This window comes from Oryctolagus cuniculus, chromosome 11, assembly GCF_051225735.1.
Source record: "Oryctolagus cuniculus isolate XC-2025 breed Fujian yellow rabbit chromosome 11, ASM5122573v1, whole genome shotgun sequence".
NCBI classification, from domain to species: Eukaryota; Metazoa; Chordata; class Mammalia; order Lagomorpha; family Leporidae; genus Oryctolagus; species Oryctolagus cuniculus.
Window position 1 is genome coordinate 59,850,285 of NC_142877.1, and position 21,943 is coordinate 59,872,227.

Sequence of the window (21,943 nt, forward strand, 5' to 3'; positions counted from 1 at the left end):
CTCCCTGCCCCTCCCCACTCCCTCTGGGCCTCTGGGAGCAGAGTGAGGCATCCCTGCATATTACTGATCTAGACACATGTTGTAACCTGTCCACTTCTTTTTTTTTAAAAAATTATTTATTTGAAAGGCAGAGTTATACACACACACACACACACACACACATATATATATAGAGAGAGAGAGAGAGGTCTTCCATCCTCTGGTTCACTCCAAAATGGGCACAACTGCCAGAGCTGCGCCGATCCAAAGCCAGGAGCCAGGAGCTTCTTCCGGGTCTCCCACGTGGGTGGCAGGGGCCCAAGCACCTGGGCCATCTTCTGCTGTTTTCCCAGGTGCATCAGCAGGGAGCTGGATCGGAAGTGGAGCAGCCTGGACTTGAACCGGCACCTATGTGGGATGCTGGAGCTGCAGGCAGAGGCTTACCCTGCTAAGCCAGGGCGCTGGCCCCAACCTGTCTACCTCTTGATGTCCCAGCAGCCAGTGAGCCCTCCTTAATAACTCCAGTGCCATGCCCAGCTCCCGGCGGAGCCGGAGTTCCATTTGTCAGTTGAATGAATGGATGAATGTGTGTAATATGGCTGTGTGAGGAATGGTTCCCCAAACCACTGCTTTTTAGGTTCCCGGAGGAGAGGTTTGCTTATGTGTTAGCACAAGTGGGCGGAATGCCCACACTTTGTCAACCACCTCTGAGGAGAGGCCTCTCACTCATCTGGGAACTGCCCAGGGGTTTTATCCAGATGAAGGAAGGCTAAGGAGAAGATCCCTCCCGGTTCCCAGGATCTGTGCCTCTGGGGTTGGATATAAAGGCCTTCGCTGGCTGCTGGGACATCAAGAGGCTGATGAACAGGCAACAGAACGCAACAGGTGCATAACAGGAGGGGCTGTCTGCTCTCGGGTTTGTCAGGAAAGGCAGAGGACGGCCTCAGAGGGATCCGGGGTGGCTCAGAAGCAGATCAGCCCCAGAGCACTTCCCATGAATACTGCCAGTCCATCACCCAGCATGTGCTATTTCACTGTGGCTTTACAAGTGAGGAAACTGAGGCCCACACAGGCTAACTTGCTAGTTAGTCCTGGAGCTGGGACTTGAACTCAGGTCTCTCCCCCTTGTAAACCAGGATACCATAACAGCTCTCTGTTTTGTACAGGAGTCTTTGAATCTCCCAGATTGCTAATAATGCTAGGTATTCAGTACGCACCCAATCAACTTGTCTTGACAATCGACAAGAAAATGAAATCCTGAAAAGCTGAACTGTAAGGAGTAGGGTGGCAATGAATCTCTTTTATTCCAGGCAAGGGCTTTTAATCCTGGGACTACAGATGGGGGGAAAGAAGCGGAAGAAACGAGAAAAACTACAATTCCCAAAAGGCTCAAAAGGTCACTATCACGCATGCGTAGATCCCGCCCCTGAAATCTGGCTCGGCGGGTAGATCTCGCGCACGCGCTCTCACATCGGGTCTGTTTCCGACCCCCTGCTACCTCGGGCCAGAGTTGGTGGCTGGACCTTCTGCGACCTGTGGTTGCCATGCTGCCCTTCTCTTTGCTCTGGGCAGTTCGGGTAAGAATGGGGCTCCGGAGGCAGGGTGACTAGTGGAAAAGAACCCCTCCCCCTTCCTAGTTCCCATTCACAAACTCTGGGGTTCTCTTGGCTTTTCCACCGCATGTGCTCATGTATGTATGTAACTAGGGAGTTCCCCGAAACCGCTGGGCACGCGAGGGGTGAGCTGGGGACCCTCGCTGTTCCAGCGTTCAGTCGCCACAGAGCCGCGTGACCGCCCACTTCACGTGGCACGAGGGGAGAGGACCGCGCCGGATGCCCTGGGGACCCTGTACTGGGGAACTAGCTGGGTTCCCGGCCCGGACCAGCAAACCGAACCTTTGCGGCCGGCTCTGAACCATGCACATGATGCAACTGAGCCCCACCGCTTGCATCAGGCAGGGGTCCAGCCAGCGGTAGTGTGGCTGGACGGAGGTGGAAAAGTTAGGGGTGAAGGGAACAGGATATGGTTTTTGGCTTCCCTTTCAGCCAAACAACTCCCCTCCCCAACACGTACCTGTAACCCAGGGGCTGCAGAGGGTCTACCCTCCCACCTCCATCCCTGGGAAAACCACCTCCACAGCCTGTGTGGACTTGGCCTGGGGTAGCAGGTCCCCCACCACCACCCCAGATGGCCCTTTTGTCCCTGTGGGCGGGCAGGTTCTAGAACCTCAGGGGCCCTTTCCTGGGTTTGGGGTTTGGGGCGTACAGACATGGAGGACAACTTTACCCTGGGACTTCACGTAATGGCTTCTGGGGTGAGGTGGAGGGAGTTTCGAAGGAGGTGAGCTGAGTGGAGTGAATCAGTACCACCCCCTGGACCTTGATCTCAACCTTGGTCTGGAACTGGCTTTGAAAGATAGAGGTGGAGGTGGCAAGAACGGGAGCCAGCTGGCTGGACCACTGGCCATTTGGTGTATGGCCAGAGGGCCGTGTGAGCCTGGCTGGGGGTGATTGGGAGACCGCCTGGGTGAGTTGGGATTGACCCTGGCTTTTCCTGCCCCCAGCCTCTGCAGAGATGTGGTCCGCTGGTCAGGACGGCCGTGCGGGCTCAGCACGGCAAGGCGGCGCAGACTCAGACTGGGGAAGCGAGCAGGGGCTGGACCGGCCAGGAGAGCCTCTCGGACACTGACCCTGAGATGTGGGAGCTGTTGCAGAGGGAGAAGGACAGGCAGTGCCGTGGCCTGGAACTCATTGCGTCAGAGGTGGGACCCTGGGAGCGGGGCGTGGAGCAGGTGCAGGACGAAAGAAGTTGTCTTAGTGAGACTTCTGGTGTCCCCTCAGGCCCGGCCCTTTCTGCTGGGCGTGTCTCCTCTTTGGACTGTCCTCTCAAACGACGACAGAGCCAGCCTGCTTAAGGGGATGTGGCATCCAGGCATCCCACAGCCTTCCAGGGCCGCTCCAGGCTCCTCCGCTTCCTCCTGCCCTCCCTGGAGGGAAGAGCAGCCTGGAGGCACGTGTCAGGGTGCACCAGGGGCCTCGCTGGGGACACGCATCGTGGCAGCTGGGGTTCTGAGAATGGTGCCTCTGGCAAGGCACCCTGAGCTCCCTGCGGGGCCCTGGCAGGGTGGGGCTGTGGGGGTCCAGAGGGAGGGACTCCGTGCCGTCTGACCTTGCCCCCCCACCACCCCAGAACTTCTGCAGCCGAGCTGCGCTGGAGGCCCTGGGGTCCTGTCTGAACAACAAGTACTCGGAGGGTTATCCTGGCAAGAGGTGAGGGCGAGGCACCCCAGGGCTGGAGGGCGACATCAGGGCTGGTGCTCCCGACGGGGGACCTACCTGGACCCTCCCGGTGTTTATCGAGGAGTGACCTTGCCAGTCCTTGGCTGCTGGCCCAGGTCCCTTCTCTGGGCCCTTATGCACGCCTCTCCTGCCACAGATACTACGGGGGAGCAGAGGTGGTGGATGAGATTGAGCTGCTGTGCCAGCGCCGGGCCCTGGAAGCCTTTGACCTGGATCCTGCCCAGTGGGGAGTCAACGTCCAGCCCTACTCGGGGTCCCCAGCCAATCTGGCTGCCTACACAGCCCTTCTGCAGCCTCACGACCGCATCATGGGGCTGGACCTGCCTGATGGGGGCCAGTGAGTGTGGAGGGGAACAGTGAGGGGGCGGGACTGGGGTAAGGAAGGAGTTTTCTGCCGACACCTGCTGTTCGCGCGCCGTGCGGACGGCACAGGCTTGTCCCTGTCCCATGTGTTACTGTGGATGAGGGACGCGAGACTGGCAGCATCAGAGCCCACCAGAGTGACAGAGCAGGGCGGGCGGACGAGCGGGGAGCTGTATTCTGGGACAGAGGCCTGGGGAGCTTGGCAGGCAGGGAGTGGCTAAGTCTGGCTCGTTCCACTCTGAGGCCCCCTAACCCTTGCTCCTTTCCCAGCCTTACGCACGGCTACATGTCCGATGTGAAGCGTGTATCAGCCACCTCCATCTTCTTCGAGTCTATGCCCTATAAGCTCAACGTGAGTGCTGTGCCACGGACGGGGCTGCTCCAGCCTGGGGCTCCTCTGTCCAGGCGGTAGCAGGGGATGAGGTGGGGGGCTGGAGCCCTGGGCAGCCCTGAGGACCGGGGGGAGAGGGAGCTGCCCTGCTGCCTCCCTAGGGCTTGAGCTGGCTGTCTGTCTCTCCTGTCTAGCCCCAAACCGGCCTCATCGACTATGAGCAGCTGGCTCTGACTGCCCGGCTTTTCCGGCCGCGGCTTATTATAGCCGGGACCAGTGCCTACGCGCGCCTCATTGACTACGCCCGCATGAGAGAGGTTGGTGGGGCGCCCCGGCCCAGAGGTTTGGGAAGGGGTGCAGCCTTCCCCTGCTGAGGCCTGTCTCCCTACCTGTCCAGGTGTGTGACGAGGTCAAGGCGCACCTGCTGGCAGACATGGCCCACATCAGCGGCCTGGTGGCTGCCAAGGTGATCCCCTCACCTTTCAAGCATGCCGACGTTGTCACCACCACCACCCACAAGACTCTCCGAGGGGCCAGGTCAGGCTTCTCTGCGGGCAGGCCTTGCCCTTCCCCGCCTTCACGCCCTGTTCCTGTCCACCCAGTCTGTCCATGGTGGCCATTCCCTGGCAGGGGACGCAGGGGTGGGAAACCAGAACATCAAGCGCGGCCGAGGGGCCCAGGCCGGCCAGCTCCCTCCACCTTCCCCAGCTCAGCCTCTGATCACACACCCTGCACCCAGGTCGGGCCTCATCTTCTACCGCAAGGGAGTACGGACCGTGGACCCTAAGACTGGCCAGGAGATCCCTTACACGTTTGAGGACCGGATCAACTTCGCTGTGTTCCCATCGCTGCAGGGGGGCCCCCACAACCATGCCATTGCTGCAGTAGCCGTGGCCCTGAAGCAGGTGGGCAGCCTGCTCTTGGGGACTGGATGGGGCACACAGGCCCGAGGGCATGGCCTCTGCACCTTGCTAACTCAAGTGGGGGCTGATGGAAGGAAAGTGCGGGAGAGGCCAAGGCTGGAGTCCAGGGGCAGGCTGGGGGTGAAGCCGGGCAGGGCCACAGTTGCTGCTGTCTTACTTGCAGGCCTGCACCCCCATGTTCCGGGAGTACTCCCTGCAGGTTCTGAAGAACGCCCGGGCCATGGCTGACGCGCTGCTGGAGCGAGGCTACTCCCTGGTGTCCGGTGAGCCAGGGAGGATGGATGAGGATTTTGGGGCTCTGGGTGGAGGCCCAGGACTCACCACGCTCCCATTTTTATCCCCCCATTAGGTGGCACCGACAACCACCTGGTGCTGGTGGACCTGCGACCCAAGGGTCTGGATGGAGCTCGGGCTGAGCGGGTACTGGAGCTTGTCTCCATTACTGCCAACAAGAACACCTGTCCTGGAGACAGAAGTGCCATCACCCCCGGGGGCCTGCGGCTTGGTGAGCCCCGGGGTCTGGGAAGGAAGGGCCCACACCCCACCGGGGGGCTGCCCTGTGGTGCTACTCCTGCCCCTCTGCTTCTCTCCCAGGGGCCCCCGCCCTGACCTCTCGGCAGTTCCGTGAGGATGACTTCCGGAGAGTTGTGGACTTCATAGACGAGGGGGTTAACATCGGTTTGGAGGTGAAGAGGAAGACTGGTGAGTGGGCACGGCAGAGCCAGGGCCAGCGGGTTTCCCATGACCGCCTGCCCCGAGCACTGACCACTGACTGCGCTTCTCTGCCTGCCCCTGTCTAGCCAAGCTCCAGGATTTCAAGTCCTTCCTGCTCAAGGACCCGGAAACAAGTCAGCGTCTGGCGGACCTCAGGCGCCGCGTGCAGCAGTTCGCCAGGGCCTTCCCTATGCCTGGCTTTCCTGAGCACTGAGGGCGCCTGGGAAATGAGGCCCAGGCTGGGGGGGGGGGGGCGGCGGCGATGGCCACCTGTCTTTCCAGCAGGCCTGCAGGGCAAGAGCCAGGCTGAATCCCCCTTCCTACAACCTGTAGCTCAGAGAAAGAGAATTTTTGTAACAAGACTTGGCCTCCGTGGAGCGTTCTGCCCTAACTCTCAGTGTTACAGACCCCCCACCCCTTCTTGAGAAGGGGGGCGTTACCCTTCTGAGCCAGTGGAAGCGGTGGGTGGGTACCCTCCTTCCTGTTTTTATCTAATAAAATGCTCACCTGCCCCGCATTTCTGCTGCTATGGGAGGGGTCCCCTGGGCGTGTGGTGATTCCTCTCCCTCCAAGTGTACCTCCCTACCCCGCCCCCCCACCACAAGGACCCCCGGGGCTGCAGCCTCCTCTCTGTCTCTGATCAGAGCCGACACCAGACGTGATTAGCAGGCGCAGCAAATTCAATTTGTTAAATGAAATTGTATTTTGCCCACGGCTGCTTCTGTTTGATCCCGGGGGATGGAGGGGAGCAAGGGAGGGGAGGGGTGGGGAGCGGCAGGGGGAAGCCCAGGTGGGAGGCGAGAGGGTCGCCTTTGGCGCTGGAAGCTGCCGGCTTGGGCTGGGGACGGACTGTCCCGTACTGGGCGGGCAGGCTGGGCGGCGCCAGACGAGCCCTGCCGAGCCTGAGCAGCGCCGCCCCTGGCAGGCGCCGGGAGCCTGGGCCAACGTGGGGCCCGCCACGTCGTTTGGCACTCAGAGGCCCCTGCTCGCTGTTGGCTCATGTCGGCCACGCTCAGCACGTAGCCTGCGCCACACCCTGCAGAGTGGGGTAGGAGGGCCGAGCAGCTGGTTTGGGCCTTTTGGGTGCCCCCTGGGGCTGCTGCCTGCCCTCCCCCACGTGGGACCGCAGCCGAGGGTCAGAGGCGCTTCCGCTGGGGAGCGAGGGAGGAGGGTGGGGGTGGGGCCGCTGCCTCTGTGCGTGGGAACGTGGCCTGTGGGAGCAAGAGCTGGACGGGGGCACACACTGATGCCTAGGGGGTCTACAGGCACGGAGTAGAAACCGGGGCGCTGGCCAGCGCAGCCCAGTGCAGCTTAGAAGTCTGGCCGGTCCTTCTTCAGCTTCTTATAGTCAGTGGACACTGCAAGGAACTGAGAGAGGGAGAGGTGGGCCCCGGGGCCAGGACGAGCCGGTGGGGGAGCACCCTGGAGCAAGCACACACCTTGTATTGGTCATTGGGGCTCAGGCGGTTCCAGGGCTCCGGATTGTTCTTGCGGTCCCAGCTGCGGAGCACGATGGACAGGGCTGGGGTCTCAGGGAGCCAGGACTCCTGAAGCCTGCGTGAGCCCCGGGCCCCAGCTGGAGTCCCTGCTCCCCCACCCTTCCCCCATCCACCCACCCACCCATGTCTCCAGCTCTAGGGGCCCGCTTCCCAGAGTGGGGGTATGTTAGCAGGTGCTGACAATGCAGACAGGCAGCTTGTCACCATTGTCAGCGTGGGGGCTGGTGACTCCCGCCCGCTCACTGCCGCCCCAGACGGACACCACAGAGCAGAGTCCGGGAACTGGGCACAGATTATCCAAGGGCGGCGGATTCGGAGAGTGCCGCGCGGCCGGCACGCCTGCTGCGGGTTGGAGGACCTCCACCCTCACTGCCTCAGCGACCGGCGTGAAGTCCCCTCGACACCCCGGGCCCAGTGGTGCCCGCTGCAGCGAACGCGGCCGTGCCCCAGGTGCTCCAGGGCGCTGGACTTAGGTGCCCCAAAGCGGGAGGCCATCGGCAGAGCGGCGTCGCCATGGCAACCAGGCCGGGAGCCCCAGACGAGCGGGCGCCCAGGCAGGCCAGAGCCGAGATCGGGGTCTCCCAGGTTAGGAGTGGGCTCCAGCCCTGAGATACGGTGTGGTACAGCCCGAGATACCTGGCCAGGACTGCTCGCTCCCACCGCTGCTGGTGGCCAATGACTTCCCGCCCCACCCAAGACCCCTGCGGGAGTGCCACGCCTGTCCTTTACCACACGTCGGGGCTGCGCAGAGCGAGTCGCAGCAGGTAGAGCCCAGCGCTGCCCATGCCCAGCGCGATGAAGCCGATCATCGGGATGAGCTGCAGGGCACACGGAGGGCACCTTCAGGGTTAGCCCCTGCCCCCCAGCTCTCTGCCTGCCCCACCCCCACCCTGCCTCTGACTCCCTCCCTTCTGGGGTAGGGAACCTGGAAGTTCTTAAGATCACCCTGGTCTCACCCCAGGGCGTTTCTGTTCAAGGCAGCCTGGAGGGACAGATCAGGGCTCCTGGGGACGACTGGGAGCCTTGGAGCAACGGGCCCCAGGCAGGGCCCGCGGGACACGGGGTGGGGCAGTGGATCTGCGGCCAGAGGTGGCACTCACCCCCGGATGCCTTTTGATCTGCCGGTAGAAGCGGGCCCCTAGACCGGTTGCTGCCATAGCGCCTCTCCTGTGTCTCCTTCCCAGTGCCTCGGATCTCTCCCTCCTCTCGGGGTCCCGCCCCTGCAGGGAGGGGTCAGCCCAGCTGGGCTGGCCGCTTCTGCAGATTCACCCCACCCCATGTTCCTCACTCCTGCCTGCAAGTCCAGGCCCAGGACAGGAGAGGAGTTGCTGGGGAGCACACAGGTCTCTGACTCTCTGTTTTCCCTGGCTGCACCCCTTTGGAGGTTTAGGCATCTGAGGGCGGGAGGTGCCTCGCAGGCTCCGCACTTGGAGACTCACCAGGGAAGGGGGATGGCTGTGGGACAGATATGCAGACGGACCTGCAGCAAGATACACCTGTGGCACGTGTTCACGGGTGTGTGGCAGGGGACCAGTGAGGGCGTCTGTAGCGTTACCCTGAGGCCCCTCAGGTAACTGGCAGGGCTGGCAGTGTCGCTATCCATCCAGTGACTGCCATCACTAAACACTGCCCCAACCCCTGTTGTGGTCGCCCCCCCCCCCACGGGGGGGTGTTGGAGGACCGGAAGGAGGCCTGTCTTCATCCAGGCTCAGGACACGGTAGGTCAGTAGTGGCACGGTGGGGGCTTGAGGGACCAAGCTGACCCTGCTAGCTACCTAGGGTAGGGGTGCAGGAGGCCACGCCCACGGAAACCAGCCTGTGCCTCTGGGCTGTGGCCTGGCAAGGAATAGAACTGGGTTGGGGGAAAGACGGAGAAGATGTTGAGGGAGGAAGAACAAGACACAGACTGGCGCTTCTCAGCCAACGCAGGTGTAGGCTGCGTTGCCGGGGGTGGGGGTGGGGTGGGGGGGGATGGGGGACCTGCACACCCGCCCCCTGTCTGGGGAGTTGGGGTCTTAGGGACGCAGGAGCTGAGCCCTAACTGCCCCTCCGCACTCCCTGGCTAACCTCCGGCGACCTCCCCAAATCTCCCCTCCAGAGCCCGTCCCGTGCCCCTGCCGCTGTGCCCCTCGGGGTGCGGGGAGGGGAGCCCCCTCCCTTTCTCGCGCGCTGATCCCTCCCCCGCCCCCTGCGCTGCCAAGCGCGGCTGTAATTAGGCTGTGGGGTCCCGGGCTCTCCGCCTCCCTCAGGCGGATAATGAGATAAAGTGTCAGAGACACGGCGAGAACAAAGAGACAGAGACTCGCTGCGACGCGTGTGCGGGGCGGGGGCGGGGGCTGACGGGTGTCAGAGCCGCGGCAGCACCGAGCCCTCCCCGTGCACACGCACCCCTGGCCCTCTAGGCTGCGGGCTCCGCCCGAGCGGCCGCACATCTGGGCTGCACATCTGGCATCTGTGGCACAGCTGGGCAGCAGGGTGCTGGCAGCGACGCCGGGCTCTTCTCTTGAGGTCCGGGGACCCGGGCCTGGTGAGCCCGGGGCCCTCGGTCCAGCTCCTTTCTTAGAGCCACTGGCCTTGAACCTGGCCCCCCAACCCCCCACTCTCCAAGCTGCACTGTGACATGATTGCTTCTGCTCCCCGCGTCCGCGACGCCCCGACCCTTCGCCTGCCTCAGGTCTCGGGGCTGTGAGCCCATCTCTACCCGGCCTCCTATCTTTGCTTGCCGTCCACGGTCTCTGGGGGCCAAGTTGAAGCAGAACTCTTTGGGTTCAAGATCCCCTCTGCCCCCGCCCCCCCCCCCCCCCGTTCCCTGAGGGATGGCAGGACTCATTAGGCACGGATTAGGCTAAACCACACCAGGATGCTAATCCATGCGCTGTTGGGGCAGCAGGTCAAACGCAGCTGGGCTCCGCGTGGCCCCTGAGTAGCCGGGTCCGTGGGTGCGGGCGCCCCCTAGAGGCCGAATGGCTCCCAACTCGGCGGGGGGGCCCGAGGCCTCGGGCGCCCCCTGTCGGGAGGCCTTGGCCCTGCACTCCCAGCGCTGGAGCAGGTAAAACCAACCCTGGTCCACGCCCAGCCGGGCACTCCGGATAATCCCGCTGCTGAGACAGTGGGCGCCTCAGCCTCCACTCTCGTGGTGTGAGGTGGGTACAAAGGGCGGATCGAGGACACGGGAGCTTCCCGGGCATCAGGCTGGTCCTCTCCTGGGGCCGGGCGGCCTCACGTGCCTGGGGCTCCCATGACTGCTCTCTACCCTGTGAGCAGACCTGCCCTGGCATCTGACTGCCCTTCTTCCCGCCTCATCTGCAGGCCGTGTGTCCCGTTGTCTCTGTTTGGCTCTGGCTCTGGGTATGTCTGCCTCTCCGGTGCCCACCGTCCTGGCTTTGTCTGTCTGTCTCTTTTCTGCTGTGCTCTCCACCAGCATCTGTTTCTGTGTCTCTCTCTCTTTTCCTCTACCTCTCTCCTCGGCGCCGTGGCTCTTTACCAACACCGATTTCTGTCTCTGCCTCTCTGCTTGCCACCCCTCCCCCCCATTCCTAGTCTTCTGCTGGCGCCCCGAGGGGCTGCAGCAGTCCAACAGGACAGCCCGGGGACAGCGCTGGGCACTGCTTGGGGTCCCCCTCCCGGTCACCTCCACATGCCCATCACCTCTGCACGGCCTCCTTCTTCCAGCTGCAGCTGTGGGACGGGGAGGGGGCGGCTGGAGGAGAGACACAGGGCCCAGCAGCTGCTCGGGAGCCCTGGGGTCCCTGACCCCCTCTGCCACTATTAAGGGCGTCGGGTCCCGAGGCTCTGAGACGGTCGTGATTGCATCAGCCAGACAGAAGCGGAGCCGGGAGCCGCGCGGCCAAGCGAGCGAGACAAAGACGCTCACGCCATCTGTTTATGCAAAGCGCTCTCCGCCGGGGACCCTGGCGTCCCGGCGCCTGGCCCAGCTCGGGGCACGGGGTCAAGAGCCCGCTGCCGTGTGGCGTCCCCGCCGCGCCTTGGCTTTCCCCCTCCCCAGCACCCAGAGGGGCCGCGGGGCGAGCGGAACGGGGAGGGGGCGGGGGGTTGATGTGATTGGAGCGGACGCGGCTGTTTCTTCAATAATGGATGGAGATGATGCGGACGGCGGAGCCGAGCCGGCCGGGAGAGGAGAGAGGAATAGAAATAGGGAGAGGAAGCAGCGGGGGCGGGAGACTCACCCAGGCGCGCGCGCACACACGCGTGCGTCACACTGTCATTTGGAGACTCGCCGCCGCGCGGCTCACACCCAGGCACACGCCCACGCACTGTCACCGAGACACACACCTGCAGGCGGAGACGCCCAAAGCAACACACACTCACCGGTGGCTCTTCCCGATTTTCACACCTGACACAGGGATATACCGGCTCGCGCGTGGGGGCGCACGCCGGCGTGAAGGGCACACAGACACGTCCACACCCCCAAGCACTTAAGGGCACCCAGACACCTGGGGCTGAGCCGGAAACCATGGGGGAGGACGGGGTGGGAGTGGACAAGTCCCACAGACACAGACACACGCCCCCAAGGCTCAGACACGGGCGTATATGTGGGTCTCAGCCACGCCTAACACACACAAACACACCTATCACACACAGGAGATACAGAGGTACAGAGGCACAGAGAGAACACCCAACCACCCGGACCCACTCAGAGGCTGGCATGCACGTTTATGCGGGAGCAGCCATGATGCCCCAGCTGGGAGGGAATGTGGCCGAGAGGTCGCCACGGTTCCCGGAGCAGGCCTTGTTAGCCTGCCTTAGCCGAGCTGTGTAATGAGGCCTCAGTGACAGGAGGCGCCTGGGGCTGCACACTCTGAGGCCTGTGCGCCCCCGCTGGGCTGCTGCAAGCTTCCTCCCTGTCCGCGGGGTGGGTGGTGCGGACCGCGGGCGGCCCCTGCGGGCAAGGCCGACCCCAACCCGAGCCGTTGGGGGAGGGGTGCAATGGGAGGGGCATTGGTAGCTGCACAGGGAGAATCCCGATCTCCAGCTCAGCTTCCCAGCAGAGAGGGTACTGAGTACCCAACAACTCCCCAGTGCTGCCCAATCTTCCCACTCCGAAGGGTACTCTAATTTTGTGTGTGATTGTTAAACATTCTTACCGACCGTGGAGTGGGAGAGGGGTGAGGTGGGAGTTGTGTCCTGGGCCCTCGAACCCCTGGCCCTACCTCCGATCTGTTTTCAATTCAGTCGGCTCCCCGGCCCAGACTTATGACCTTTGCGGCGGGTAGCAGCGTCATCCATCACCTAGGCGGGTGCCTGCGGGAGCTGGGGGCGCTGAGGGCTCCAAGAGGGTCTTGCCTTGTCGCCCTCTCTCGGGATCTGCTCTCGGGTCTGTGGGGCACGGCTCAACTGGCGGCAGAGTATTGAGGGAAGGTGTGACCCTGGGACTCAGTCTCCCTGGGCCTCGTGTCCCCACCTCTGGCACCCCAGCACCCCTCCCTCCAGCTCTTCGCCAGCCCATCTCTGCGCTCCTCCCGCCCCTCTTCTCTCGGGCCCTTTGCTTAATTTCCTATTAACTGCTGATAAATCCAATTAAAGCACCGCTCTAATTAGGGACAGCTGCCGGCTCGGTGAGGCGAGGGAGGGGGGCGCCCCCCGAGTGTAGGGGGAGAACAGCCGCTCTCCCTGCTCCTCCACACCCCCACACCAGCATCACCGCCCAATGAGCCAGTAAATTGGTTTTGCTTCAGCGTCGTGGGGGGCCCTGCTCAAAGATCTTGGGGGGCTGGGGTGTTGAGTCCCTCAGACTGCTTGATGAAAAGGCCCTAACCCTGCTATCCGTCCCTGCACACACTCGTGGTGGGCGGGTCCCCAGGAGGGATGTGTGTGTGTGTGTGTGTGTGCACCTGTGATCTGCTCCTATTCCACACCAATCGTGAAGGGAGGTGGGGGGGGGGCTGCCGTTATGACCCAGCCACTGGCCCCTGCCCGAGGCGTCTGGGACAGTCAAGGGCAAAGGGAACCAGGAAAGTGGACCCGGTTCTGCAGCGAGCCTTCCTGTGCACTTCCCCACCCCCATCGCACCTCAGCCTTCTGGAAGGAGGGGGTGCCCTCGTCCCAGGCCCCGCTCTTCCCCAGTCCAGCTGAGCCTCTGCCCTATCCCCCCCACCAGCCCCGCCAGCAGCAGATGGTGCCCGGGCTCCCGCTGCCAACCTTGCTAGGCGGTGCCAACCTCAGTCGTGGCAGACAACGGGCAGACAAGAAGAGAAGCGCCTGGCTGGCCAAGCCGACCCTCCCCCACCCACCATCAAGCTCAAGACCCTCCGCCTGCCCCACTCCAGCGACCACCCCAGGCTGCCTCTCACTGGTCCGCTCCCAGGTCCCCAAACTCCACGTCTCCTTCTGCTCCTTTCCCCACACCTTCCCGCTCCTCGCCACCTGCCGCCCTGACCGGGGCCGGCACATTTGCATATTTGCATATGCAAATAATATTTGCATACAGCGCGCCGCAGGGGGGGTCTCCGCGAGAGCCGGTTAGCTGTCGGCCCCGCGTCCTCTCCTCGGTACCTGTCGGAAAGGGCTGGGGCAGGGGCCGCGCGGGAGGGGTTAGGCCCCCCGGCCTCGCTAGCTTGGTTCCCGGAGGACTTGAGGAAGTGTTGCCATAGAGACGGCACGCTCCCCACCCCCTCCCAGGCCTAGGGTCTCCGGCTCGGTGTCTCTGGTTCTCTCCCCTTACCCACCCTTACCCCCTCCCCATCCCTCGCTCTCCAACCGAGATCTTGCATCGCCCCCTGGCGGCCTAGCTGGGCGCTGAGCCAGGTTCCGAAATGCAAGGGGAGCTGCGGGCGGCTAAATGACCAAGACCCTAGGGGCCTACGGTGTTGGGCGGTCGGCGCCGGCCGCAAGGACGCAGGGGCGCAGGGGCGCAGGGGCGGCGACTCCGGCTCGGCTCGCCTGCTCACAGGCCACAGAGGTTTCTCTTGGCGGACGCAGTTGTCTTCCCTCCCTCCCGCAGGCTCAGCCAAGATCTCGGTTGCCGGATGGTAGTGGAGCGGGAAAGCTGGGGAGGATCCTCCAGCCCTCCGCAGTTAAAGAAGAAACTTTTCTAACTTTTGTCAAAACTTTAATAAATCCGCAACATTCGACAGTTCCACTCCCCCCTCCGGCCCCTCCTAGTGGCGATGCGTTCTTGGTCCGGCTCTCGCCGGCTGGGCTTGAGGGCACCAGGTATTGGAACCCTCGGCCGGGGAAGGGAGCAGGAACCAGTCCCTTCGCAGAAGCCCCCCGCCCCCGCCCCCGCCCCCGCCCTGGCGGACCTCCCCCCACCTCCCCCACCCAGCAGTCCAGTTGCTTTTGCCCCTTTTCTCCCCAGCCTCCACCGGGCCAGCCCAGAGTGGAGCACGGGGGTCTCCTGCCTGCAGGCGCCCGCAAGCCTAGATCTCCTCCAGGAAGTCGGTGGGGAACAGCCCCACCTTGCGGCCGGTGTAGACCTTGACGTAGCCGCCGGTTTCGTCTCCTTTCTGCACCACGATCTACAAGATTAAAGGATCAGGGAGCAGAATGAAGGGCAGAGCAGGGGAGCCTGGGGCAACAGAGGCTCCTGCTACTCCTCCGTGGGCTCGGATGGCCAAGGAGCCCATTGGCGGAGGAGCATCCGGGCCCGGGACCGGATGGGGCTCCAGGGCTACCTGGTCCTTCTTGAGGGTGATCTGCCCTATCTCACGGTTCCCCACGAAGGATCTGGTTACGCGGTGCACACGCTCTCCAGCCCGGACCCGAATGATGAAGTTTGGAGGGAAAAACCCGACTTTCTCGCCGATTTTCCCCTAGGGAAGACAGGGACAATCAACCCCTCCGTCTCAGATTCTAGAGGCAACCCGTGTCCCACCCTCGTCCCTCACTTTCCTTACCCGCCACCACTCTTCGTTGGAGTCATCAATGACTGTGATCTTCTCTCCTGGCCTGGGAGAGGAAGGCGGGGCTGTGAGATTTAGGACCCTCACTCAGTAGCAGGTTCCTGGCTGGGCCCCAGGTCCAACCCCAGGAGGCTCCAAGCTCCGAGTCCCCGCCCCCCACTTCCACAGGAAGCCTAGCGTGCCACTCCTGTCTCCCACTCCCCACCAACCCCAGGCCGCTCACGGGAAATCCAGGTCGTCCTTCTCCAGGGCTTTGAACCGATAGAGAGCCACGAAATAATGAGACTGCTGGAAGCCAGGCTGCTTGTGCTGGGAGTGAGAGGGGATGGGGAGTGTCAGCGCTCCTGTACCCCCCATGGAGGGGTAGAAGCCCAAGGCGGGGACACTCCAGACACACCGCATTGCAACCCTCTTCCAGGTCCCTGAACTAAGAGGAGTTGATTGATGGCTTTGGGCGTGTGCCGTGGTGAGGGAAAGGGCAGGCTGAGGGTGATGGGAACCAAGGGGTCAGCTGAGCCGCCACTGAGCTGTGAGCGCTGTGGGACCTGGGCTGGGGAGAGGCCTGGGACCCTCGCCAGGAGGAAGGAGTCTCACTTTGTCATCAGGCGTCTTCTTCTCAGCCTTCTTATCCCCTTCAGGGTTTCCTGGGGGTGGGAAACACCTCAGACTGTGTCTGGCCCTGGAGGGCAGCCCTCTCTCTTATCTCCACCCCTGGGCCGCAGCTGAGACCTCCGGGACACTCACCATCCTGGGGTTTGCCTTCCTCTGGTCTGGCGGACTCTGGCTCCTCCTCCATCATGGCTGCTAGAGACTGGAGGGGGCACCAGAGTTAGGGGGAGGTCGTCTTGGGAACCAGAGCCTGCGCTGGCTCTCTAGGAAGGCCTGAGCACTTCCAAATGATAGGATCTCAGGGCCGCAGCCTTGGGAGAAACAGCCAGGCCAGCCGCTGACTTCGTAGGCTTCCTGGTGGGCGGAATGCCCACGCTGAGCTGTGCTTGGATGCAGTTAATGGCAGGGAGCTCACTACCTTACAGAGTAACCACGAGCAATTTCAAGGCAGTTCCCTGTAGTAAGCCTCAATCAGTCTTCCTGCAATTTTTAGTTGGATTGGTCCTGTACTGCCTGTGGAGCAAACACGGCCCCTCTCAGTGTCTGCGGACAGCCGATAAGTCCTTCTGGGCTTTTCTTCTCTAATCACTCTCAGTCCCTTCAAGTAACTCCTGGGATCCAGATTCCAGGTCCTTCACCTACTGTCTGTGCTGACAAATACACCGGATGGAAGAGAAACACGAGCGGCCCCTCCGAGAGCAGACGCCAGAGTGTCCTGGCGCCTGAGGGACCCTAGCTCTCATCAAAGAAATCCCCACACGTGCCCAGCTCCCTGCAACCAGTCTGCAGCCACAGCTCTGGTTCAGATTTTACACAGTTGGTTTTTTTTTTTTTTAATCTAAGGGCAGATATGTACATTTTTCCTTATGAAATTTCAAGTGATTAGTTCTGGCCCTTTCTTTTAGTCTGTGTGTTAAAGTGTATCACTCAGCACATAGGTTTCCCTCCTCGCTGCCCCACAAACTGAGTGAACATACCACTGACATTTTCATTTGCATCAGTGAGAACGTCCACAGGCAAGGGCCACGGACCACATCATGTCGTGAGGAACAGGAGAACCAGCACCCGGATCCTGGCCATGGCCACAGAAATCCGTCTAAGTGGAACCACCGTCCACCTTAGTCTAACCTGGTATCCAGGAAGATACAAGTGTGCCTCTCCATGCATAGTTTTTCATAATATGCATTTCCATGAACTTTCTGAAGGCCCTCCGTCAAAGGACACTCACATAAACTCCTTGCTGAATGAAGTGTGAGTGGGTGGTGTTACTAACCTACTAACCCTAATAGAAAAGGGACTGAGGTCACTCTTGGCCTGTGGCTTTGTGCCTCAGTTTCATCATCTGGAAGATGAATGAGTCGGACCAGATGACCCTCAGGGACCCCTGCATGGCTCTAGAACACTCTGATCGCATGGCATGACCCATTCTCTCCCTCAAACCCGAAAGCACAGCTCTTGCCTCTGTCACCCAGTTCCGCCAGCGGCCTGGGATCTAGCCTTCGGGTGGTTAGTCTGAAAGTTTCAGAAGGGCGGTTGAGCCAACATTCTATGGCAGGAGTTCTCAACCTGGTGAGTCGCAGCAGGTCCAGAAAACTTAAAAGTGCATGCAAAAACTTGTCTGTTGGGCTCTGTGCAATCTTAAGAAGATCCCCAGCTTTGGTCAGCTTCCCAAAACAGCGCTCACATTTTTCTTGTCGGCTTGTCCCTTCTTCCGTTCCTTGTTTGCCATGATCACCCCTGTGCGCAGGGTTTCAAACACTGGGTCATTTCGATTGGCGGCAGCTGGTGGAATTGGAGGAGAAAGACGACACTACTGGGGAGGAAGAGGTTTGGAGGGAAGAGACACCTCTTGTGGAGGAAAGAGGTGGGCACGAATAGACACCCTTGGGGAAGGCCGTATTTGAGGGGAGGGTCAGGGAGTGGTCATCTGGGTGATAATGAGGTCACCCATCTATGGAGGTTGCTACAAATAGCACTGGAAGTGGCCCGAGATGGAAAGAGATCTGCCAGGCTCCTTCCAGGCAGAGCATTACGTGACGCTGGAGGAAAACATGGCAGCAAGTTTCTCTGGAGCTGGGGCATGCGTGGAGTCACCGTTCTCCTAAGGAGAGTGCTCCCTTAACTGATGGCTTCTCCCTGCCGAGTGGCACGTGTAAGCTGCAGTGCTGTGACCAGCAGATTCTTCATTTTCACCCATGCTCCTCGCAAAGTTCAGCCTCTTCTCCAAATAAATGCTGAGAGAATTGTCAAGGAATACACTTCTAAGGATTGCCAAATCATCCACCTGCCCAGGCTGCCCACAGCTCCAGATCTGGCTGAGTCTGGGATAACTCTGTGAGAAGCGTGAGGACAGTCTAGAATCTTTGCTCTTGCTCAGAAACAGTTTTGCATCTGAACAGCACAGGTTTTGAAACTCGCAGATGCAATTTTCAGTCTTGGCTCTATCTCCTGTTAGCTGGAGATAGCTCTAGCCAATTTTTTTTCTTTAAAAAAGATTTATTTATTTATTTGAGAGGCAGAGTTACAGACACAAAGAGGGAGAGACAGAGCTTCCATCTGCTAGTTCACTCTCCAAATGGCCACAATCTGAAGCCAGGAGCTTCCTCCAGGTCTCCCACTTGGGTGCAGGGGCCAAGAACTTGGCCCATCTTCCATTGTATTCCTAGGCCATTAGCAGGGAGCTGGAGTGGAAGTGGAGCAGCTGGGACTTGAACCGGTGCCCATATGGGATGCTGGCACTGTAGGCAAAGGCTTAACCCACTGAGCCACAGTGCTGGCCCCCTCCAGGCAAATCTTATTTTTCTCAAGATTGCCTCAAACAGGGCAATATTAACGCTGCAACCGAGATGGCTATAAAAGTACTTATTACTTTTGTAATAGTCCTTATGAGGGTACTACAAACATTTATGAAAAGGTAGAATTAAAAGGTTTAGGAAGCGGATGGTTAGCCTCGCAGTTGTGATGCCTGCATCCCACATCGGAGTGCCTGGGTTTGAGAACCACCTCCAGCTCCTGACTCGGCTTCCTGCTAATGCAGAGCCTGGGAGGCAGCAGTGACGGCTCAAGCATCTCCACATGGGAGACCTGAACTGAGTTACTAGCTCTGGACTCGGCTCACCCTAGTCATTGTGGGTATTTGGGAGAGTGAACCAACGGATGGGAGCTCTCTGTCTCTCTCTGCCTAAAAAAAAAAAAAAAAAAAAAAAAATCAATTAAAAAATTATTTTGGTGCAAAAAATATTCAAAATCCACAGTTTTTTTCTGACAAGCATTTTCCACAAACTTTTTGAAGACCCTTTGTATTAGGATGAGGGAGAGTCATGGGAAATAGAATGTTCCTGTTTCACACTGTGGCTTCCAAAGCTAGAGGTGGTATGCAACCATCTCTGAGGTTTGCCCCATTCCCTCAGGTCCCACATGGGGCACTTACAGAGATCTTTGACACAAGCGTACTGCTGGTTGCTGTAGAGTGGGGAGCTATAGGCCCGGCGGAAACCAGGGGGCTGTAGGATGGGATGGGAGGAAGTATTAGAGGCAGTAGTGCAGGGTCCAGAACCCATGTCTCCCATGAGTGCTCGCCCCTTCTCAGAGCAAGAGAAGGGCTAAGAAGAAGCAGGGAGAAGAAAGGGATGACTTGAGGGGGAGCAGCAAGGGCACAGCTAGCGAGTCCCCCACTTTTCCTTTCTTGCTCCCCAGAGCCTACTCACGATCTTGCCGAAGCATCTCTGCATCTCCACGTAGGGCTGACAATGTTCATGGATGTTGGTTTTGCAGTTCTTACAGCGAAGCCCAAATTTGTTGTTGACTTGGGGGAGGAGAGAACATCTGTGTAAGACCCCGGCTTGCCCTTCTTTGCACCAGAGTTTCCTCTCCCTTTTTGGTTTGGGACTCTATACTCTGAATCTCTTAACAGCCATCTCCCAAGTCAAATCTTGCCACCGGCCACCTGCTACCAATATCACTCTCCTAAACCCTCTCCCGCACTCCCTGCCTCCACCCTCACTTTCTCTGCTTCCCTTCATGACTCACGCACAATCATCCGGGCACAGACATCACAAAACTTTGGCTTCTTGAAGAAATGATCTTTGAATTTGTGGGGCTTATCGTTGACAAGCTTAGGAGGCTCTGGGGGTGGCTCCTCCTCCTCCTCCTCTTCTTCCTCCTCTTCCTCATAGATGTAGTAGATGGGCCCACCCCCAGCTCCCACCGCCTCCCCATTGGCCTGGGGTTCTGGGGGAAGCTCCATCTCCTTTGTCTCTGTAGACCCCTTCCTGAACAACTGCTTCAGCCGTTGCAGCTGAGGGAGGGAGTGAAGGAAACCCAATGTTAACAGGATTGTCCTGGCCTCCTGGAGTAGCTAAGGCTACAGCTAGCCACATTGTTCTTGTTTGGGGCAAGGAATGCAGCCGGGGGTGGGGTGGGTGGGGTCAGGGGAGCCACAGGTGCTGGCTAGTCATCTAACAACACGCAGAGACCAATCAAGCACTTTCCTTCTGGCCGGCAATGGCTTCCCAGCTCCCCCCACACAGCGGTCAATGGCCCAGACTCACCCCACTTTGCCCAGCCTCTGCTGGGGAGGGCTTGGGGGACTCCGGTACCTCCTTTTCTGTCATCCTGCAAGAGGTTGGACTCCATAGGAAATCTAATCCCTGACTACCTTTCTTCTTGTCTTTTCATTCTTGTCTCATGGGGGGTAGGGTGGTCTTTGAAAGGGAGGCTTCAGGAAAAATCTCGCAGAGACCCTATGGTAGGGCTATGAGCAGCAAGATTCCATGGAGGTCCAGAAGAAACTCGGCAGACGTCAGAACCTCCCAGCCAGTGCTATCCTCCCATCCATCCTTCCACTCTGACAGGCAGCCTGCTCAGTCCAGTAGGCTGTGCCTCTACACGCCCTCCCTGCAGGTTTGCTGTGCATCCCTGCGAGCCCACAAGGAGGGATGAGCTGGAGTCACTGCTTCTCCCCTCTTTCTGGACTCCTGGGGCCCGCTGCCTACTTCTGTCCCAGCCTGCCTCAGGCCTGCTATTTTAAGTTTTCAGAGTAATATGAGCCTTTCCTTCCCTACTACTCTGTTCCCTCAACCCCACCCCCACCTCCAATCCCAACTCATCCTGGAGTAGAATAATGCCACTCCTAAAAACCCCACTACTTACAGATGAGAGGACACAGAAGCTGAATAGACTACGACTGGGGAAGTTGGGGAGAACAATCCTGGAGCAGGAAAGGGGAGCAAGAGGCAACTTACGTTTGGGGTTCCCTAAAGTCAGGCTGTGGAGGGCAGAGGGAGCCCCTGGGGCCTTGACGGTGGTGCTGGGGGAGGACTGGTTCCTCTTCCTTGGGGGCTAAGCCCCCCCAGTGCCGTCCGTACTCACACCAGCCACTCAGACGGTTATTTGTAGACCTCCTAGCCTCTTGCCTTGGTGTCAGAGCTGAAATGACAGGGCTGGAGGGAAGTGGACAGCTGAGCCACACAGCTGACACAGAGAAATCGGACACGGGAGGTCTGGGCAGGGCTGGACCCTAACTCCACCCCTCCCCCAGCTGCTGTTCCCTGATTCTTCATGTAGCAGGAGCTGAACAGGCCCAGTGCTGGGAGTTTCTGTTCACGCTGTGTGCCCATTTGAGGGGATGCAGATGACTGCAAGTGAGGGAAGATGAATTAGACCCCCAACCCCTCTCCCCAAGGCCCAATCACCCCCAACTCTACCCTCCCCGGAGCTCCTCTAGGAGCCAGGCTTCTCTTCTCTGCAGTTGTCTCCTGGTGGCTCCAAGTCCCTGCGCCCTCCAGCCCCCAGCTTCAGACCTTCAGGCTAGGATGGGCCACTTGACTGTCCTGTCAGCCACCCCACAAGGCTGCCTGACACCGGGCAGCTGCAGGGGCACCTTGCTATCCTGGAATGAGGCGAGGAATACACAGTACTGCTCTACTCCCCCCATTCCACTAAGATCCTGTCCTGAGGGTAAAGGGAATTGTAAGGGTTACTAAAGGACAGGCCGAGACTTCCACCTGAGGGGCTCCAGGGAAGGAGGGGCCAGTAACAAGGAAGAAATACTTGACGCCAGAGACTGTGGCTGCCTTCTGCAGGGAGTTTTTGTCATTTTTAAGTCCATTCTTCCTCAGGAGGGAGCTGTAGACTCTTTTGAAGGGAGGACGGCCAAGTCTCTAAACCACTACGGTTCCCCGGTCCCGTCGCCCACCTCTGATGCCCCAGCACGTGAAGTGAGAGGGCAGAGGCCTGGCTGGCATTCTCATCTCAGGGGGATACAGCCTTCGCCTTCTCTTTGGGCCAGGGCATAATTGAAGGAAGAGATACTCTGAACTACGAAAGAGGGGTTATCATATGCTGCTTTATTTCTTGTTATCTG

The 21,943-nt window shown here is 60.1% G+C and overlaps 3 protein-coding genes across 6 annotated transcripts; 1 reads left to right on the forward strand and 2 right to left on the reverse strand.

Moving 5' to 3' along the window:
* The first annotated feature begins 1,485 nt into the window (after window positions 1-1,485).
* SHMT2 (serine hydroxymethyltransferase 2) lies at window positions 1,486-6,120 on the forward strand. 2 transcript variants are annotated; one of them, NM_001082405.1, is given in 12 exon segments: window positions 1,486-1,556; window positions 2,543-2,740; window positions 3,169-3,248; window positions 3,415-3,615; window positions 3,912-3,993; window positions 4,167-4,289; window positions 4,370-4,509; window positions 4,712-4,877; window positions 5,059-5,158; window positions 5,245-5,400; window positions 5,490-5,597; window positions 5,696-6,120. In NM_001082405.1, coding segments are annotated over 12 exon segments (1,515 nt in total). In that variant the 5' UTR covers window positions 1,486-1,523; the 3' UTR covers window positions 5,824-6,120.
* Window positions 6,121-6,288: 168 nt separating this feature from the next.
* Window positions 6,289-10,897, reverse strand: COXFA4L2 (cytochrome c oxidase hypoxia associated subunit FA4L2). 3 transcript variants are annotated; one of them, XM_089308570.1, is made up of 4 exons: window positions 10,757-10,897; window positions 7,838-7,926; window positions 7,049-7,163; window positions 6,289-6,977 (listed from the first exon to the last, which is right to left on the reverse strand). In XM_089308570.1, the coding sequence occupies exons 2-4, from the start codon at window positions 7,915-7,917 to the stop codon at window positions 6,921-6,923; spliced, it is 252 nt and encodes an 83-aa protein (XP_089164696.1). In that variant the 5' UTR covers window positions 7,918-7,926; window positions 10,757-10,897; the 3' UTR covers window positions 6,289-6,920. The 3 variants fall into 3 exon arrangements, with proteins under 3 accessions (XP_089164696.1, XP_002720949.1, XP_089164695.1); XM_002720903.5 differs by lacking the exon at window positions 10,757-10,897 and adding an exon at window positions 8,209-8,345 and having other exon boundaries at window positions 7,049-7,109; XM_089308569.1 differs by lacking the exon at window positions 10,757-10,897 and adding an exon at window positions 8,209-8,345.
* A 3,258-nt stretch (window positions 10,898-14,155) lies between these two features.
* STAC3 (SH3 and cysteine rich domain 3) lies at window positions 14,156-21,065 on the reverse strand. The gene is made up of 12 exons (XM_002720904.6): window positions 20,823-21,065; window positions 20,130-20,193; window positions 19,609-19,876; window positions 19,287-19,384; window positions 19,010-19,082; window positions 17,264-17,361; window positions 15,715-15,781; window positions 15,565-15,614; window positions 15,194-15,279; window positions 14,965-15,016; window positions 14,743-14,880; window positions 14,156-14,586 (listed from the first exon to the last, which is right to left on the reverse strand). The coding sequence occupies exons 2-12, from the start codon at window positions 20,190-20,192 to the stop codon at window positions 14,488-14,490; spliced, it is 1,092 nt and encodes a 363-aa protein (XP_002720950.1). The 5' UTR covers window position 20,193; window positions 20,823-21,065; the 3' UTR covers window positions 14,156-14,487.
* Between the last annotated feature and the right edge of the window lie 878 nt (window positions 21,066-21,943).

What these genes read in the sequence shown, in the direction of transcription:
- COXFA4L2 (XM_089308569.1), bottom strand. Translation starts at nt 8,265, where the DNA reads ATGGCAGCAACCGGTCTAGGGGCCCGCTTCTACCGGCAGATCAAAAGG. An exon ending in CTGCGCAGCCCCGACGTGTG is followed by an intron (nt 7,164 to 7,837) that starts GTAAAGGACAGG and finishes GGGCTCACGCAG; the next exon opens with GCTTCAGGAGTCCTGGCTCC. An exon ending in GCCCCAATGACCAATACAAG is followed by an intron (nt 6,978 to 7,048) that starts GTGTGTGCTTGC and finishes TCCCTCTCTCAG; the next exon opens with TTCCTTGCAGTGTCCACTGA.
- SHMT2 (XM_070051284.2), top strand. Translation starts at nt 3,587, where the DNA reads ATGGGGCTGGACCTGCCTGATGGGGGCCA. An exon ending in GACCTGCCTGATGGGGGCCA is followed by an intron (nt 3,616 to 3,911) that starts GTGAGTGTGGAG and finishes CTCCTTTCCCAG; the next exon opens with CCTTACGCACGGCTACATGT. An exon ending in AGGCTACTCCCTGGTGTCCG is followed by an intron (nt 5,159 to 5,244) that starts GTGAGCCAGGGA and finishes TCCCCCCATTAG; the next exon opens with GTGGCACCGACAACCACCTG.
- STAC3 (XM_002720904.6), bottom strand. Translation starts at nt 20,192, where the DNA reads ATGACAGAAAAGGAGGTACCGGAGTCCCCCAAGCCCTCCCCAGCAGAG. An exon ending in GACAAGCCGACAAGAAAAAT is followed by an intron (nt 15,782 to 17,263) that starts GTGAGCGCTGTT and finishes TGCCCCCTCCAG; the next exon opens with TCTCTAGCAGCCATGATGGA. An exon ending in AGAAGACGCCTGATGACAAA is followed by an intron (nt 15,280 to 15,564) that starts GTGAGACTCCTT and finishes TCTCACTCCCAG; the next exon opens with CACAAGCAGCCTGGCTTCCA.